The sequence below is a fragment of the Coffea arabica genome, chromosome 5e (genome assembly GCF_036785885.1).
Source record: "Coffea arabica cultivar ET-39 chromosome 5e, Coffea Arabica ET-39 HiFi, whole genome shotgun sequence".
NCBI classification, from domain to species: domain Eukaryota; kingdom Viridiplantae; phylum Streptophyta; class Magnoliopsida; order Gentianales; family Rubiaceae; genus Coffea; species Coffea arabica.
The window spans coordinates 50,932,061-50,950,010 of record NC_092318.1 but is presented as its reverse complement, the minus strand read 5'-3'; the positions used below and the strand labels follow the sequence as shown (position 1 = coordinate 50,950,010).

General features: G+C 37.5%; 2 protein-coding genes across 4 annotated transcripts; one reads left to right on the top strand and one right to left on the bottom strand.

Annotated features, from left to right (window-relative positions):
- Positions 1–386: 386 nt before the first annotated feature.
- LOC113743756 (TPR repeat-containing thioredoxin TTL1) lies at positions 387–5,094 on the top strand. Of its 2 annotated transcripts, XM_027271836.2 has the most exons (8): positions 387–1,892; positions 2,674–2,869; positions 2,964–3,148; positions 3,224–3,557; positions 3,683–3,887; positions 3,995–4,101; positions 4,256–4,387; positions 4,477–5,094. In XM_027271836.2, exons 1-8 carry the CDS (start codon positions 937–939, stop codon positions 4,792–4,794), a joined length of 2,433 nt encoding a protein of 810 aa, XP_027127637.1. In that variant the 5' UTR covers positions 387–936; the 3' UTR covers positions 4,795–5,094. The 2 variants fall into 2 exon arrangements, with proteins under 2 accessions (XP_027127637.1, XP_027127638.1); XM_027271837.2 differs by having other exon boundaries at positions 4,256–4,706.
- A 6,159-nt stretch (positions 5,095–11,253) lies between these two features.
- Positions 11,254–16,260, bottom strand: LOC113688044 (ubiquitin-conjugating enzyme E2 35). Of its 2 annotated transcripts, XM_027205643.2 has the most exons (8): positions 16,052–16,256; positions 15,829–15,856; positions 14,915–15,001; positions 13,819–13,877; positions 12,123–12,164; positions 11,969–12,042; positions 11,634–11,731; positions 11,254–11,510 (listed from the first exon to the last, which is right to left on the bottom strand). In XM_027205643.2, the coding sequence occupies exons 1-8, from the start codon at positions 16,085–16,087 to the stop codon at positions 11,473–11,475; spliced, it is 462 nt and encodes a 153-aa protein (XP_027061444.1). In that variant the 5' UTR covers positions 16,088–16,256; the 3' UTR covers positions 11,254–11,472. The 2 variants fall into 2 exon arrangements, with proteins under 2 accessions (XP_027061444.1, XP_071905224.1); XM_072049123.1 differs by lacking the exon at positions 15,829–15,856 and having other exon boundaries at positions 16,052–16,260.
- Between the last annotated feature and the right edge of the window lie 1,690 nt (positions 16,261–17,950).

Genomic DNA, 17,950 nt, shown 5'->3' with positions numbered 1-17,950 from the left:
TTTGAAAATTATACTAATCTTCCATTTCCACTTTGAAAATTATACTGATCTTCCTAACTTAAGTGTTATAAGACTCCACAGCAAAATCTTTAAGTTATAAAACCAAAATCTTTGATTAGGTTTAGTGCAATAAAATCGTTTAGATATCCCGTCCAAGAAATAAAGAGCAAAGAAAAGAGTGGAAGAAAGAAAGAGGGCAGCTAGTGCAGTGAATTTGTATGGCCTTTCATTTCACTCTTGTTACAAAATTCATGTCCCCAAAGCAAGCAAGGTGAATAATAATAATACAAGAGAGAGAGAGAGGGAAAGGAAAGAAAAGAAGAGTAAATAGGGGAGCAAAAAAGAGAAGACGACTCCCTAAAGTCCCCCTCCTCCTTAATATACACAAGAGCGAGAGAGTGGGAGGAGAGTAGCCAACCAGAGCTGTCTCGTGAAGCAGCAGGTGAAAGGAAAGAAAAGAACAACCCAAAAGAAAATTAGGAAAACGAAAAACCCAAAAAATTTCTTTTCTTTCCTTTCCCTTTCTTTCATCCTCTAACTATACTATTCTCCCCTTCTTCAACTCTCACCTCTGCAAAACCCCATCTCTCTCTCTATCTATCTACTCTCTAAACATTCACATTCATTCTTTGCTTCCTCCTTTTGAATCACGAGATCCCCATCTCTTTTCTTTTCTCTCTCCTTACTTCCCCTATTTCCTTTCTCTCATGTCTTCTTCAAAAACTTCTCTTTCTAATTATTTCTTCTTCCATTGCTGCGTCCTATTTACTTCCACCGTTTAACATTGCTCAAAGACTGAGACTTGAGAGGAAGGAGGTGGAAAAGGGGAAAGAGTAAGCACATTTGTTGTATATCGTAGGAAATTTTGCAGGGGGGGGGGGAGAGAGAGAGACAGTGTGTGTGTGTGTGGATTGAGGGGAGTAAAGATTGAAAAAAATGGCTCAGTCTGGAAAACCCATTACGGATATTAGGTTGGATTCCTTGAATGATCGGTTAAGAAACTCATTGAACTGTGTCGAAGACGATAATGATAACAACTTTAACAAGCCGGACTTTCGAGAACTCGATCTGGGTTCGCCGGTCTCGCCGTTGAGGACTCGTGGTGGAGCCACTGCTACCACTACGACGACAACTACTACTACGAGCAGTAGCTCCAGCTCGTCTGGATCGGTATCGGGTCGAAATGGGCAAGGCCAGGTGGTTAAAAAGTCGGATTTAAATCATTCCGGCGAACTTTCCGGCACGGCGGAGAGTTCTCCGACCGGTGGCCGGGGATTTAAGCCGGGTCATTCCCGATCAGATTCGGGTGGGACCCACCCCTTGATATACTCCGGTGGGAGTGGGAGCTCTGTTACTTCGCCGGGGGTCAATGTGCTTCCCAGCGGGAATATCTGCCCTTCCGGCAGGATTTTGAAGACTGGCATGGCGAGCCGGTCGTCCAAGACTGATGTGTTGGGGTCCGGGACTGGTAATTACGGCCACGGAAGTATAATGCGGGGTGGCACCGGAGCAAAATCGGCCGTTGGTTGCGGCGGGGAGAGAGAAAGTGTGGGCCTTGCCAGCCCAGCACCGACAAATTTAAGAGGCGGTGGCCTCATGGTTGGAGAGCCAACAAGAAGGGGTGGGGCTGGATTGTTGAATAGTAATGATCCAGAAGAGTTGAAAAGATTAGGAAATGAGAATTATAAAAAGGGTTATTTTTTGGAGGCTTTAACTCTTTATGATAAAGCCATTGCGATTTCACCAGGTAATGCTGCTTACCATTGCAACAGAGCAGCTGCATTGATAAGTCTGAAGCGGTTTCCAGAGGCAGTGAGGGAATGTGAGGAAGCTATTAGGTTGGATCCAGGATACGTGAGGGCACACCATCGGTTAGGGTCTTTGCTTGTTAGGTGAGTTGGGTGAAGAAAGTGAAAATCTTGATTTGTTTTTCTGTTAATTGGTTATGCCAAATTGCAATTTTGTGTTATTTCAAATCTTTCGTTTTGTTTGCTATGTTAGTGTTGCAGTTGCTATATGGTTCTTTGCTGAACTTTTGTGCTTTTGACGTATAATGAAGGGCTGCTTGCTTTTTTAAGCTTGTTTTATTCGTTCTACTGCTTTTTTTTTTTTAGTGTGATCCACGTCCTTTGTCAGATCTGATTTGTCTGAAAGATCTCGTGCTGTGATTGTTTCTTAGTGTCTTTGAGTGCATCATGCTTCTAATTGGATTAATGTTGCACTTCATATCTGCTCCTATGAGTTCGAAGTACATTAGAAGATGGGAAGAAACTTGGGTTGTAAATTAGCTCCTTACTTGTAGAAGAAGCAAATGCCGAGTAGATTGTCATTGCTTAAGATATTTATGCGTGAATTTCATTTCACTTTAAATCACTAAAGTCTTTACTTGTTTACCGTATTGTAAGTTTGACAAAAAAATAATTCAACATTTTGGAATTGAACCTGCCCATTAATGAAGTCCATCTTAAAGTTGTACTTGCTATTAAATCATTCCAAAAGGAACACAGTTGTGGGGGGTTAAAAGTCAGTCAGCCATGACTATTGTTCAATTAATTCCATCTTAAATCTGGTTGAGGTCTTTGCCTTTTTTCCTTTTGTGGTTTAGGTTATTGGAATTTCCATTGTTTATCCTGCATTGTGCAGTAAGCAATCTAATTCCTGTAAGGGTCGCAGTTTAGGACAGGTTGAAAATGCCAGGAGGCACCTTTGTATTCCAGGGCACCAGACAGATCCAGTTGAGCTACAGAAGTTGCAAGTTATTGAGAAGCGCCTAAGTAGGTGCACTGATGCTCGGAGAGTTGGTGATTGGAAAAATGTGCTTAGGGAAGCAGAAGCTGCAATTGCTTCTGGAGCTGATAGTTGTCCTCAGGTAAAAAAATGCTTAAAACTTCTGTCTTTTGGAGAAGTTCTAGTGACAGGAAAAGGAAATTGGTTGAACTGAAACAGTTTAATTGAATTGGCAGCTATTGGCATGTAGAGCAGAAGCCCTTTTAAAGCTGCACCGAATAGATGATGCTGATTCAAGTCTTTCAAGCACTTCCAGACTTCATACATCAGACAATTTGAACTCCCAAATAAAGTTTTTCGGAATAGCATCTGATGCATATTTACCCTTTGTTAGAGCTCAACTGGAGTTGGCGCTTGGAAGGTATGGCCCAAACTATCCGCATCTGAAAGTGAAATTATGGATTACATGGGTTGTGATTTGTATAAATTTATTCAGGTTTGAAGATGCACTTACAGCCATTGAGAAAGCAGGGCAGATTGATCCTCGGAGTGTTGAAGTCTCTGTTTTACTCAGCAATATAAGGATGGTCAGTCAAGCTCGTTCCCGTGGCAATGCTTTATTCAAGTCCGAGAGATATACTGAAGCATGCTCAGCTTATGGGGAAGGTCTCAGACTTGATCCCTCAAACTCAGTTCTCTTGTGCAATAGAGCAGCATGTTGGTTTAAGCTTGAAAAATGGGAGCTATCTGTAGATGACTGCAGCCAAGCTCTGCGTATCCAGCCAAATTATACTAAAGCATTGCTTCGAAGGGCTGCCTCAAATAGCAAGGTGAATTGCCTTTGTTTTGCATCTCATGCACTTTAAACACGCTAGAGCATTTTTTTTTTTTTGCATTCGTGTATTTGCTTTGCAATCACATAGGTGTAGGTGTGACTTGATATTGTTATTTATAGCTTGAACGGTGGGCTGAAGCTGTGCAAGATTATGAGGTTTTGAGAAGGGAACTTGCATACGATAATGAAATTGCTGAGGCGCTATTCCATGCACAAGTTGCCCTAAAGAAATCCCGGGGAGAAGATGTTTCCAATATGCAATTTGGTGGGGAAGTTGAGTCGGTTTCTTGTCTTGAGCAGTTTCGGGCTGCAATTTCTTCACCTTGTAAGCTTCTGCCTTCTGGCACTAGCGTCCTTTTGATTATGCATTAGAGCTTGTACGTGCATTGTTTACTACTGCAATTACGTGAAATTTTTTTTGGAACATTGCAGGTGCTTCTGTTGTACATTTTCTAGCATCATCAAACCTACAATGCAAGCAGATATCTCCAGTCCTAGACGCATTATGTGCGAAATATCCGTCCATAAACTTTCTCAAGGTACAAACTGCCATTGCTGTAGATATTGCCAATTCTTCCTGAATGCTTCTGAAACATTCCCTGCCTTGAAAATAAAATTAGCAAACTTGTTACGTGCATTCACATACTTTGACTGGAAAACAAAACCTACATTGTCGTTCATTGTTGACTGAAGGTTGATGTCGAAGGGAGCCCTGCAATTGCTAATGCGGAACACGTAAGAATTGTACCTACATTCAAGATTTATAAGAATGGTCGCCGGGTGAAGGAGATGATATGCCCTAGTAAAGAGCTGTTGGAGTCCTCGGTGAGGCATTACAGTAATTAAATTCAAGATCAGAATGTTTACTCCAGCTTCTCTTCTTCATTTCTTGTGCTTCCCTCTTTGCATTCCAGCCCAGCTCCCCCTGCTTCAGTGCAAACGGTCATTCCTCCTGCCATATAGTTCTGCTGAACACCTGTGACATAAGCAGAGCACGGCATAATAATCTTGTTAGATGTCAATGTCAGGCAAGGGCCAGAAAGATCCAAAAAGATAGCTTAGTTCTCTTTTGCCCTTTCATTTATTCATTCATTCATCCTTTCTCTTGTTCCATCTTTTCTACCGATCTTACATTTTTCCGAAATTTTAAGTTCATATCTTTTCCGGTTTTATATAGCCTGGCCTGTGTTCCTGATATTATCTCTCCTCCAGTTGAGGGTAGAAATAGTTGAGAGAGGATGTACAATCGATTAAAGTTGTTTAGTTGAATTCTAGCCAGAGAAAAAGAGACATGGCTGGCCGGGTTGGCTGGCTTTAGAAGCGGATCCTGTACATGTACATATTGGTGAATGATACATACAAAACCATTGGAGGCCATTTGAGGGAGATTGGATGTCATGTCTGGTGGGTAGTTAACCGGGTTAGTGAAAGAAGGATGGATATGATGATGATGATGATGATGTTATTGATATTAATGTTTATCATTGCTCAACCATTTCATCAATAAAAATTCTTTATTATTGTTGTTGTTATTTTTTTTGTACTTTGATTTGTCATTTGTTAATGGGCTGTTTTTCTTAGTGGTGGTGTTCAGTAGTCAATCTTGTTATTTACTATAACACATGTACATTTTCCTAGAGAGCAGCCAAGTGCCAAAGTGTTTTTAATTGATGGTCGGCTTTCTCATCAAGTTATTGGTGGGAGGGTCGTTGATTCGATTGATTACTGCAAAAATGCACGGTCCCCCGTTTGATTCTTTGAATTTCTTTTGTTCTTTTTTCCCTTCAAAAACACTTCTACACCAAAAACTAATGCCACGTTTTAATCATATCCTTGTATGTATATAGTAGTAGTAACTACTTAATTGTGGCTTAATTATAGCTTCTTCCGATGGGAAAATCCCGTTAAGAAAATCCCATCGGCTATCCCTCTCCTTAGATAAGGCTAGAATAGGTACTCTCCTTAGATTAGGCTAGAATGTGATCAAACCCCTCCCGCATTTGTAAGCCTTTGATTGATGATGCAATAATGTTTGAATCCTTGACTTCTCACGCAAAATTTATGTGGTGGCTAACTCCTTTTAAGGAAGTTGGTTATTTGTAAGCCTTTGATAGATGATCCAAATTTTTTTTCCCTTGACGGGGCGGTGTAATTTGGATAAGAGTTATGGCCATTAATTGAGGGGAGAGGCTTTATATGATTTTATGAGCAGGCAGAAGAAGCCCTGTGGTCGAGGGCTTCTTTCCACTTTTCATTTTTAAAAATCACATGTAAGCATTTAAGTTTACTTACCAACCTCCAATCTCCATTCCAAGTCATCACCATCGCAAAGGGAATTTGTCCACAAGGTTGGATGATAGACAGAAGATGATGACGATGATGATGAAGATGATGATGGTCGGTGCTAACATGCGCCTTGCTGACAGATAGGGCTGTCCTGTCCTGAGCGACTGTATGTACCTTTTGCAATGAATTCTTGGGTTGCCCTTCCATTTTGTTTGATTCGGACAAAAAAAGGCCCCCTGCAGCGGGACTCTAATCTTTACTCCTTTGATTATTGGCCTATTCTATTATTCGCTATTTGACTATTGAGTGGTGTCGCTATTGACTATTGAGATTTTAATGGACGTCATGGCAATTCCAGTAATTATTAGTGGGATCTGATTTTTTTATTTATTGATTGATAATTAATTATTTTGTGGTTTGATGATTGGTCAAAGAACCTTGAAACAATAATTTTCATATTACAGTATATAAAAAAAAAAGATTTACAGGGCAAGTGTATCTGGGATAAGATTAAAAGTCATGCAAACCCCCTTATTCTCTCTTCCTTTTTTTTCTTTACTCTTTCATTCCTTGATCTGATAATGCCACGGCCTTAGCATGTCTTAAGCAATCTATCTCAAATATTTGATTACATTAAAGCACCCCTTCGATGAAAACATTTGGTCAATTTTCAATTATAAATACAATTATGACCTTTTCAAGTTTTGAGAACTTTTAAAGATTAAGCACTCCTAACGATGTAATATGACGAGTTATTTGCCTAAATAACTCCCTTCACAAAAAATATTCTAAAAATGATTCAATTTCATACTTTATTCCCATAACAACTTTTTCTGTTATCCATCAGATCAAAATCAAATGGAAATGAGAAAAAGGGTAAAACCCTTCATTAGCCCATTAATATAGTCCAAAAATTCCTTACATGACTATAGTATTCTACTCTGAATCTATCTTCTCTTTTTTTACTATAATACTATACTCTGACTTTACTTGTCACTCCACTGTCCAAAAAAGTCTTGAGTACTTAACATAAATCTGATGATATTTCTAAACATGAGAGCAAAAGTCTTGAATATTTAAATAAACCTGACAATATTTTCAAAGATGAGAGCAAATCTAAAATTTGACTGTTCATCTTCGTTCCAGTTGCAGTAATTTTCTCTTTGTGATGCTATCCTTCTGATTAAAAAAATAATAATAAAAGAAAAACTCACTACAAATCTAGGGAAACTGGAATTATCACTAAATGTGAAAGCAAAGTCTAGAATTTTGATTGTTCACCTCCATTCCAGTTGCGGTAATTTTCTGTTTCTGATGCTCTCTTTCCTATTAAAAATAAAAAAGGAAAAGCTCACTACAAATGTAGCAAAATTGGAATTATTAGTATGTTTATACAAAAATTTTCCATCAATTATTAATTCAAAATTTTCCGTCACTCTCTCCATTCAATCAATTGTACAAAACTTAGTTTTGATTTTGTCATACTGCATTGAACGGGAACTCATTGTGCATGTGGCTATATATGGGAGGAATAGCATGTTGGGTTGAGGAAAACAGTTAGTCTTATGCTTTTATTTGGAATGGATACTCGTCGGTCTGTAACCTTCTATGTTAATAATGGTTGTAACGAAAATTTGATTGAGTTTGAAGAATTTGATTTAGAAAGCATGGAGGAGGCTGCTCCTTATTAGGGGATAAGGTCAGAAGATTAGATTAGTAATAAAATTTGGAGTTGAATCATTGTAGGAATATTTTTTGAAAAAAAAGGTTATTTTGGCAAAAAAAACTCGTAATATGACATTGAAACTGTTTTGTGGGTACTAAGGGTAAAATTTCTTATCCGATAGCCCGATACTGCCAGCAGATGGGAAATCTAATGTTTGTGTTTGGTTGGGGGTACCATCCGAAGTAGGTGGGTGTGTGGATACATCTCTATCCATGCAAAGAGAAAAAGGGACGCGACATTCAAATGAGTAAAGTGATTATATGATAATGATGGAAGAAATAAATGATCCTTGTGGCCAAAACTCCAATTAAGCAAAAGGGTTAATAAGAATCAGAAAGTAGAATAATCCTAAGAAAGAAAGAAAGGTGTAGAGAGGAGGAGGCTGTTGGAATTTTGGGATCCATCCAAAAAGACGAGAACAGGGAGACGTTATTATTGATTGGTTGGTTTCCGTTTACAGGTCCCTATAACAACAGTGGCAGATATATTATTATTGTTACAGTACCACCTACGGCTACGGAGCCCGTAAACGTAATAGAAGTGTGAAGCTACTACTCGTCTGTCTACTATTACTGATCAAAAGTGAAGTGTCCTAAAAGTCTGACCGATTTTTGACCGAAGAAAAGAAAAAAGTCTGACTGATGATGGATGGACACATTGGTAGATGGATCGATTTTATTTTTATGATGAAGATTGAAGATCATCATTCAATGTCCTGCAGAAAATATAGCCGTTGTTATGTTCAGTTCCAAAAACCCCAGATGAGTGTGTGTGTGTGTTTTTGCTGAGGTGGGACAGCAACGGTTGCACAGTAGATTCATTTCATGATCAAGATTTTGTTTAAAAATATATATCTATATATATAAGATTCAGGTTGCTTGCGTTTTGAAATTCATAAAATTTTATTCTATAATTACACGTTATTAAAAAATGAGTTACATTGTGTGCATGTGAAATTACGTCTTGTAAATTTTACATAAAATCGATCTGAACGATTTGTCAAAAAATCGTTCGAGCCCCTTATCAGTGTGTTTGTACGTGTGTTACTGCTGCTGTTACTTGTCTGAAGCAGACGTCTTTGGCTGGTGGAAAAAGTGGGGAGTGGATAACATACAAACAAAAAAGATAGTCGGGCCGCCTTCGGGTCTTGACCCGGACACCCCTGTGTTGATAAAAAAAAAAAAAAAAAAAAAAAAAAAAAAGATAACATACAAACAAACCATTCAATAAAGGATGGTAGGATGAAATGTATGGCTTTGGTTCGTTTTCGTTTGGTTGGTGGGGTTACAAAATAATTTTGCATGATGAGGTAGCATTTACCTTTTTTGCTTGCCTTCAATTCAATTGGATTTTCATTTCACCCTTTTTGTCTTCTTCTCTTATAGGGGGTTCGACCCTTTGGAATTTAATTTTAGTCAAAGACACGTAACCGTCCCATGGCCACGGCCAGTATTCGGCTTTAATAGTTTTGCGCCAACGCCCGCCACCCAGAAAAAGATGGTTTGAAAAGTTGACCAATTGGGGCAAAGTTTCACAGATCCAATGACCAAACTTTACCAAAAAAACTGACCGACACTTAATGCTTTTAGTGATTGTCGGTCGGACGACACGTGGACTTTGGGGCGAACACAAATCATGGGTTTCCACGCAAGAAAGGCAGAGCGTTGTTGTGTCGTCTTTTGTAGTAGTATTTTGTTTTTCTTACTTTTTTCCACTTAAATACCACTTAAATGGGCTGTTTTTGGCAGAAGTTGGGCTTGGAAAGCGCTTGTAGGGCCTTATTCAGACCCAAAATTTTGAAGAGGATTCGTACTCAGTGTGCTCCATTCTATTTATGGATATATTATTACCTTGATTGTTTTGACGATGTGTATACATACTCCCTAGGAGGTTTGTGCGTGCGTGGGGAGGAGGACTTCGGGCTCGAACGGTTAGTAGATGAACCGTTGTGTTGATAAAATGCAAGTTTATTTGTTTAGAATGTAAATCACTCTCAACACGATGCAAATATAGAACAAATTTTATGAACTCCAAATGATATATATTGTGTAATAAAATCCCTTTCTATATATATATATATATATATATAGCCAATTTTGACCTTTAACCTTTCAAAGACAGTTACTAGAAGAGGGGGAGGGTAGGCGGGATTATCTTTTTTTTTTTTTTTTTGAAGAAAAAGATTATTGTAATTTGAGAATTTTTTATTCTCTCAATTCACATCCATCCTATGTATCGTTTTAATTTTCTTGCATGTCAAAATCAATTATCTACTAAGAAAAATGGACGACTCCATAAATTTAGCGAGGAGCATTGCTATACTTTTTCTTATCACATCAAGAAGAGGGTAGGTGGTGATCATTGGAACCATGTGGTTGGACGAAGGAAGTTTACAAATGTGGCAATCCCTTGATTCTACAACCAAACCTGTTAAGCGTTTCTTTATTTGTTGAAACATCCCACTGAAACACGAAGGACATAATAATATAAGACTCTGTTTATTTATTTATTTTTGGGAGGAGTAAGACACTGTTTATGCTAATCAGAAATGGATCAAACATAAAAAGCAGACAACAATTAAGGACAACAAACATGTGAACTAAGAGGTCGTTGCTGGCCAAGTGCAAAGGCTTCAACTGGGAGTGTCTTGGTGATGCCCGCAAGGCCCTTGAAGTGGAACTTTCCAGTTACTGGATCGTCCAGAATAATTTCACAAACTTGGAGGCCAAAGCCTCATACCCTCCTTGGCCTTTACACCCTTGAGCTTCTTAATCTTCTTCTTCTCAATATAACCAGGGATATCAGTATCGTAGCTCACGAGCTTGCTGATCTTCTTGAATTCGTGTTCAACTTTCTTTTGTTGAACAATCCACATATACCCTGTGCTCTTTAACAAATCCTACTTCCACCACGTTTGCAAGAGGAAGAAGACCTAATGGTAGTCCAAGCTATTCGAGGAGAGCTATGGCCATTTTCAACACTTCCTCATGACCCTTCTTCACAATGCCTCCTTCCTTTTCTGCCATCACTCCTGCAGCATGCAGTTATTTTCCTACCTGCCAGCTTGGGATATAGCGTGAGATGGGAGCCGTAATTGCTATATATAAACCCTTGACTAAGATTTCAAAAGTTGTATGCATAGTTTAAGCCGTATGAATTTGTAATTTGCCCTCAAATTGACCGCCAGGAGATTAGTCTTGTCCAGACGCGCTTCTATTTTGTTACCATCATACTCTCTGGTTTCGATCGACCAAAACAGAACCCAAAATTCTGCTCCTAAGTTTCCCGTAAGCACCAAATTTATATTTTTTGTTCTTTCACTGCTCCTAACTATTGGCGTTTGATTTTGGGTTTTCTTCTCCCCCCTTCCCCCCCTGGCTACAGATCCCTGTACTCGTCCATGCCATTATGCTCTCCTTCAAGTATGCATTTTTTGCAACACGCGATTCGTGTTCTCGGACAGCAAATATCAAATAATCAGCATGCTACTAAAATCAATTTTGAGTTACAAGTTTGCATGCAGATTCTTGTCATCTCCAAGTCAAAGACATCGCATAGCCAACACTTTCAACTCCTACATGGGCATGGGCAAATTCAAGAAGAAGGCTGCTGTAAATATTTTACAAGTTAAACCCTAGTTCAACTTCAAACTAAAAATGTAGAAAGTCCTCTAACAGGGTGATGCAAACACGGATAAATGGTACGTTTCATTTAATTATACAGTTTGAAAGACACAGTTCATGGCAAGAAAACAATTTAAACGAAGTAACTGGAAGCACTGAGAACATTAAATTCCCCTAACCAAGTATCAGCCTTTCTTCCAGATTCCATATGCATTACCAAGTCAATAAAGTACATTGCACATGTTACTTTTTGGAAGCACCAGGTCCGGAAAACTTCAGGCACCGCTTGCATATAGACGCGTCCACTCCTTAGCTGCAGTTTATTGGATATACAACATTTTAAATATAATATGAGACTCCTGGCTTCCAGCCCAAAATGGAAAAAGGAAACTAATGTTTAAGGGAAGCAGAGAAGAAGAAAGTTTGTACAGTTTACCTGTTTCAACAGCTTCAGCCTCATTTGACTTCCAATGCTTTGCAATGTTTTCGGAAAGTGGGTCATCCGGGTTTGGAGCGCTCAGAAGAGCTTGAATGCTAGAAAAGAGAAACAATTACATAATGTAATTGTCATCCGCTTGTTCATAATAAATACAGCCTTGAAATTAATGGAAAGAAAATCTTAATGCAATTCTCCCTAACTCATTTTAGGAAGAGTTTCAAAGAAAATCAAGACCCTGATCATACCTTCAGAATCCCAACTTGTTCAGCATACCACAACATTCCTTAACTGTAAGAATTTCCTTTAAATACAGAAAAAAGTAACTTCAGTACCTTAAAAGTACAGTTCGGATCTGAAGAGCGGGACTCCATTTGTCTTTGAGAATATCAAGGCATATCCTTCCAAGCTACAAATAAATGCTTATCCTGTAAGACATAACTATATTTAAGCCTAGAGGGTACTAGGATTATAGCCGTAACTACTAACCTTATCGATGTTAGGATGATATATTTTGGTCAGGAATCGAACCTGTTAAGAGATGTAATGGACAAAGAGCATACAAGTCAAGTGCCTTTCGTTAGAAAAGATTTCACTCCAAATAAGTAGATTTATTCCTTCAATCAACATAGAAAACAAAATTTCAGATAATATAGTAACTCTCAAACAACCATTAGGAAGACCTCAACTCCAATAAGCCCAATCCCAGGTCAAGCTAATAAGAGAACACATGTTTAATGTGGCAACGAGCCTCCAAAATGTTTAATAGTTCTGCCAAACTATGCTGATATTTAACCATGTACAAAAATGTTTTTAAGGTGACAAGGTTTGACATGGACCAAAGTAATGCAATATTTTTTAAGTTCTTCCATTTGGCAGGCCAAAAGTTTACACCTAATAATCAGCCAAATTTGCACTGCTACGCAACAATTACAGAACACACAACCAACAACACGCAAGAAAGCAGATTTTAAAGCTGCAAAAAAGAATGTATAGTTGCAAGCTACATCACAAGTATCGACGACTTGGGTACTCGCAACTCTGTTCCATACAAGCGAGTCATCCAAGTGATAGAGAACTATGAATTATCCATCTAAGGGGGGCCCGCTTTAAAGAGATGGGGCTCACAGAAATGGAAAGAAAGGAGACTAGGTAAGCGGGCTCCTTTCCACTTCGATCTCCTCTGTTTTATGATGGGGGTGATCACTGGATCAGGGGACGTCGAAATCATCTTTGGCTCTTTTAAGTTTTCCTTCACGGCTAAACGAGGGAATGAGAGATTTTTCTTTTTAGGGCTACCTACTATTATTAAATATAGTTTTTTTTTTCCTCTTTTTATGAATGTTAATGTACTTCTTTTGATTGCTCCTTTCAATTGTTAGCTTCTTTGCTTTGCCTGACGAGTAAGAAGGAAGGAGGCTAGTCCCCGAAAATGCCTCCTTCCTTTCCTTGAAAGAAAGTTGGGTTTTGAGCTCCTTAGTTCATCTTTTGGTAGAAACAGCTATTAAAGAGAAAACTCCTTCATGCTGTGATATAGTTGTCATGCTCTGATGAAACAGCTATTAAAGAGAAAACTCCAATACAGATCAGCATATCATGACTAATCATCCAACAATCACTTTAACATTAGATACAAATTCCACATCCTTCCGTGCAACACCACTTAAATATTACAGTACAATAAAAGCAGATAGCAAGCACAAAAAAGTAACAACTAGAGTCCTTTCAGTTAACAGATTCACAATATTTCTATCCAAATGTTTATGAGCAGATCCAAACTTTAGCATGGAGCTACAGTCCTCATTAAACAAAAAATTTGAGCCTGCTTCAGGCAAAACTACTAAAGCCAACAGAATAACCACGAAACTCCTGAAAACTCTCTCTAGCAGCAACTAACAGTGAGGATGTGACCCAAATGAAGATTACAATTGATTTGTAGAATATGAAGAATGCAGAAAGAGCATGCAGCCCCTAAAAAAAATTACTTACAACAATGGTGCCACATCAACCATGTTACTATTAAGAATCACTTGAAAACAGAAGGTATAAGATGGACAACAAGTTCCTGCTCTTAATTACTTACATGGGCAAACAAAAGACTAAATTGCCTCAAATCAAGTCCATGAGATATCACAGTGCAATATGTACACCTTTAAAGCTGGAAATTCATAGCAGTATGCAATACCTTTGGAGCTGCCATTGGATATTCTTCAGGCAAAAATAATTCCAACTTGAAAACACCTCCTGCAAAGTATGGGTACCAAGTAAGCAGACTGAACCAAAATACAGTGGGAAAATCATATACCATATAAAACTATCCCAACGTCTTTAAGCCAAATTTAGATAGAAGAAAAAATCAAGAAAATCAAACATGGGGCAAAGTATGTAATCACTTATGGACAAAACATGGGTAAAAGCTCTTAGTTCCATAACCAATGACATGAGAGGGCTTAATGACCCATACCCACTCTTCCTCCCCTCCACTGTGAAAAGCCACACCAAACCCCCCCTCTCTCTCCCAACAGCAACAACCCAAAAAATAAAAAAAGGATAAGAAGTAGAAAGAGATAGAAAAGACTCACACAAAACCTTGACTTGACAACCACACATTTACAATTCTACAAAAGTAACAAGTTCATGTACATCTTTGACCATGCACAAGGAAGCTGGAATAAAGTTATCACTTGTACTCCCTGCATTAAAAGAGCCTAATCTGAAATTATTTCCTTTCCCAAAAAATTAACAACCCACCTCGATTCCTCCCTCTACCCCTTTTTAACAAAGGTACAAAAGCTGAAGATAACTAAAAATAGAAAACCAAAAGACGATAAGTTGTTTGAATTGTACTCTACAGGAGTAAACAAGAATAACTCGTGAGAAGACTCGTGTTCCACCATTCAACAAACCAAACATGGCCATGCCTTAGAAGTCCCAACATGATCGTCCAGCAAAACTATGACCCCTATGAAACAACTTTGACTTAATATTTCTGTCAAGACTTTACTCTCTTGTTATTTTAATCATGGGGAAATGTATCAACACAAATGCTTTTTAAGTTAGAAATTTCACATTTAATCTTTTTTCTCACATTCAAATTGCAAGATGCAAGAAGATACCAAAACCAACATTGATGGCCAAATAGTGAAAGAAGTTCTGCATTTAATTCTTAAAAGCAAAAAAAACTAATAATTACTTAAGCATCTGTTTACACCAAAGGGCAACAAGATGCAAGGGCAGCAGATTAATCCATTCAAAGAGGAAAATAAGATCAAGCAACCAACCTTCATAAGGCGATTGTGTTGGACCAAGAATCATGACATTAAAGTATCGCATATTGTCCTCAGAGGGGGATGCACTTATTCCCGGTGCTGCACACAACAATCAACACAATGACAATAATTGACCTCCAGGATAAATGAGCTAATCAACATTGGAATGACAGGAAATGGAATGGTTAACTATCAAGGAAATGCTACATCCAAAACCAACAATGTACAGAAGAAAAACACAAACAGCTAATAAGCACTGCATAAAAAACTACCAAATGTTAAGCTGACAACAAGCTTCAGCATAATAAACTACCAAATGATATAGCAGTTGCAAAAAAATTGCTTTCTCCCAAAAAAAGATGCACAATCTACATAGCTGGTTTCCAAAGCCTCTAGTAAATGTTACTTGGAGGATCATAAGTTTTTGTTAACCAATAAAGCTAAACCAAGTGCACAAGGAATGAGTGACTTCTGAGTCTTGTATCTCGCATGACCTCACCTATGATCTAAAGAAAATGTTTTTCCACTTTAAAGAAACTGTTTTCAAGAAAAACACCAGGTGATCACCAGAGTAGACTCATTGGCGCTGCAACACTCCAGTCCACAGATGAGAAATAAATTCGAAATTCACATTTAAAAAAACTTTGAATAACCGAAAAAGGAGAATGTAAGTTTTCATAAAGCTCAAAATTTAACACCACAAATAACAGGCTATCAGTCATGAAGACATAGGAAAACTTCTATAATTTTTTAAACAAAACGAGGAAATAAGATCATAAAACGAAAAAAAAAAAAAAAACAACAACAGCCTTCTCAATTGGAAAAAGAAAAGAGGGAAAAAAACGCATAATAAGATAGCAGAACACAGAATCTGAAGCTCAACTTATAGATTAAAAACACAGCTAAATAATGGAGGGGGCGCTTACCGGGTTCGCTAAGAAGACGCTGAGTTTCCTGTCACACAACGGAAAAAGAACAAAAACCCAAAAATAAAAACTTAAGGAAATGCAAATTTTAAATAAAAGCAAGGAAATGCAAATTTGAAATAAAAGCACCGATCAACAAAAAAAAAAATGAAAAACCCTAAAAAAGTGATCACATGTAAATGGGGTGAATTGAGAAAGGGATCGAAGAGATCAGGAAAACTACCTTGATGATTCTACGAGGTAAATTGCTATTAGCCATCGAATTGAATGGGATTGATTCGGCGAAGATGGCTGAGAGTTTTTGCTTGATGGGTTCGCAGAGTCTACGCAACAAGGGCTTTTTTTAGAGAGAGAAAGAGAAGAAGGTTTTCAGAGTCTAGAAGAGAATCTCCACTTTCTCTCACTAGCAATGAATTATGGGGAGACTGGAATGGGGTAGGGCTTCTTTGAAATTTTATATATCTGATGGGTGACAAAAATAATGTGTTATTATTACATACTAAAAGAAAAATAATAAAATTGTATGTATGTTATTTGGGAAAAAAAACTTTTGGAATAATACTGTAGTAATTTTTTGTTATATAATTTGTACGAAATTAAAAATTAATTGGGAAAAAAAATAAAATTATTGAGAAACATGCTTATGATGTAATTGAAAATTTTTTTAAAATTGATATTTGAAACTCAATTCGTCCTAGTACCTTGCTCGAATGAGAAAAAGCTTGTCATTGGTTGTACGTAGATTCATATGTTCACTCCAATAAAGTCACATACTCGAATCTTTTGGTGGATACGAATTAATATCAAGTAAAAACAACTTCATTTTTTTGGTTCAATTCATCCTAGTGCCTCGTGGTATGAGAAAAAGCTTGTCATTGGACATATATGGATTCATATGTTTGGTTCGAACTAAGAAGTTTAGTGGATATATTTATTCTTAAATTTTGACACGTGAATTACAGATATTTGATTTATTTTTTATAATTAAGAGCAAAATCCAATGAAATGATCACAGATATATATTGATTAGTTAGTTGAGTGGTTGAATTGAGACGAAAAATAATTTGATAATCAAAAGTAGACGCAGGAAACAGTAACATGTAAGGTATGTTGAATTGGAGCACTTGAGCTACTGAAATTAATCGAGCTGGTGTAGCGATTGAGCATCCGGACTACCATGCACGTACAAATAGTTCAAGAATTCGTGCAGATATGGATATGGTGCCAAGGACTATCAACTAAAATTGACATAAATTATGCGAAGTTCAAATGGAAAATCCACTTGCCTTCCATTCTTCAAGTAAACTTTCAACAGCCACAAAACTTTGAAGAGGGGGTAAAGCTTTGAACAGCCCAATTGAATTCAACCAAAGACCTATAATAGAAAGACCAACGTATTCAGCAAGGAAAAGATAATGGATTTGTAAAGAAACTCCCTTCTCCCACCTCGATTCTTAAATTCCACCCTTCTTCCACAACAGATCTTCTGTCTCACATCCTATGCCACTCTCTGTTCCACTTTTTATTATATTGTTATTTCTCCTATATAAATATCATGTTTTAGTTCTTTTTTTGTTTTCTTAAAATTCAATAACTAGTAATTGAGTAAAAAATAAATACAGCAGCTTTAAAAAAAGTAATATATAATAGAAAATTAAAAAATATTACTCAATTAATTTTGAGTATGTTAAATTTTGTGTATTACTCAATTAATAGTTATTGGATCTTAAAGAAACAAAAAAGAACTAAAACATGATATTTATTTAGGAGAAATAGTAATATAATAAAATGTGGGACAGAGAGTGGCACAGGGTTTGGGACAGAAGAAACTATTTTCCGAAGAAACAACTTGCTTGTAGTTGATGTATTTTCATGATCATAATAAAGGAGATGAAGGGCACAGGATAACAAAACCAGTTAGTTTTCTACATTACTATCTGCGGCAACGAGGAAAAGGTCATGCCTCTAACTCCAAGCGGTCTCAGAAAAAATGCTGAAGGCGTGTAACAAACGAACGCAATAGAGACCCCAGAAGCGGAAACCTTGAAGCCGACCATTTTCAAGAAAGGCGTGAAATATGGACCGTATAAAATTCACGCCTTTATGATGAAGCCTTCACGAT

Excerpts from the sequence above, each read along its gene's own strand:
- LOC113743756 (XM_027271836.2), top strand. The coding sequence starts at position 937 with ATGGCTCAGTCTGGAAAACCCATTACGGATATTAGGTTGGATTCCTTG. Across the intron at positions 4,102-4,255 it reads CGTCCATAAACTTTCTCAAG|GTTGATGTCGAAGGGAGCCC; the intron begins GTACAAACTGCC and ends TGTTGACTGAAG. Across the intron at positions 4,388-4,476 it reads AAGAGCTGTTGGAGTCCTCG|CCCAGCTCCCCCTGCTTCAG; the intron begins GTGAGGCATTAC and ends TTTGCATTCCAG.
- LOC113688044 (XM_027205643.2), bottom strand. The coding sequence starts at position 16,087 with ATGGCTAATAGCAATTTACCTCGTAGAATCATCAAG. Across the intron at positions 15,857-16,051 it reads TACCTCGTAGAATCATCAAG|GAAACTCAGCGTCTTCTTAG; the intron begins GTAGTTTTCCTG and ends GTTGTGTGACAG. Across the intron at positions 11,732-11,968 it reads ATCCGAACTGTACTTTTAAG|CATTCAAGCTCTTCTGAGCG; the intron begins GTACTGAAGTTA and ends TCTCTTTTCTAG.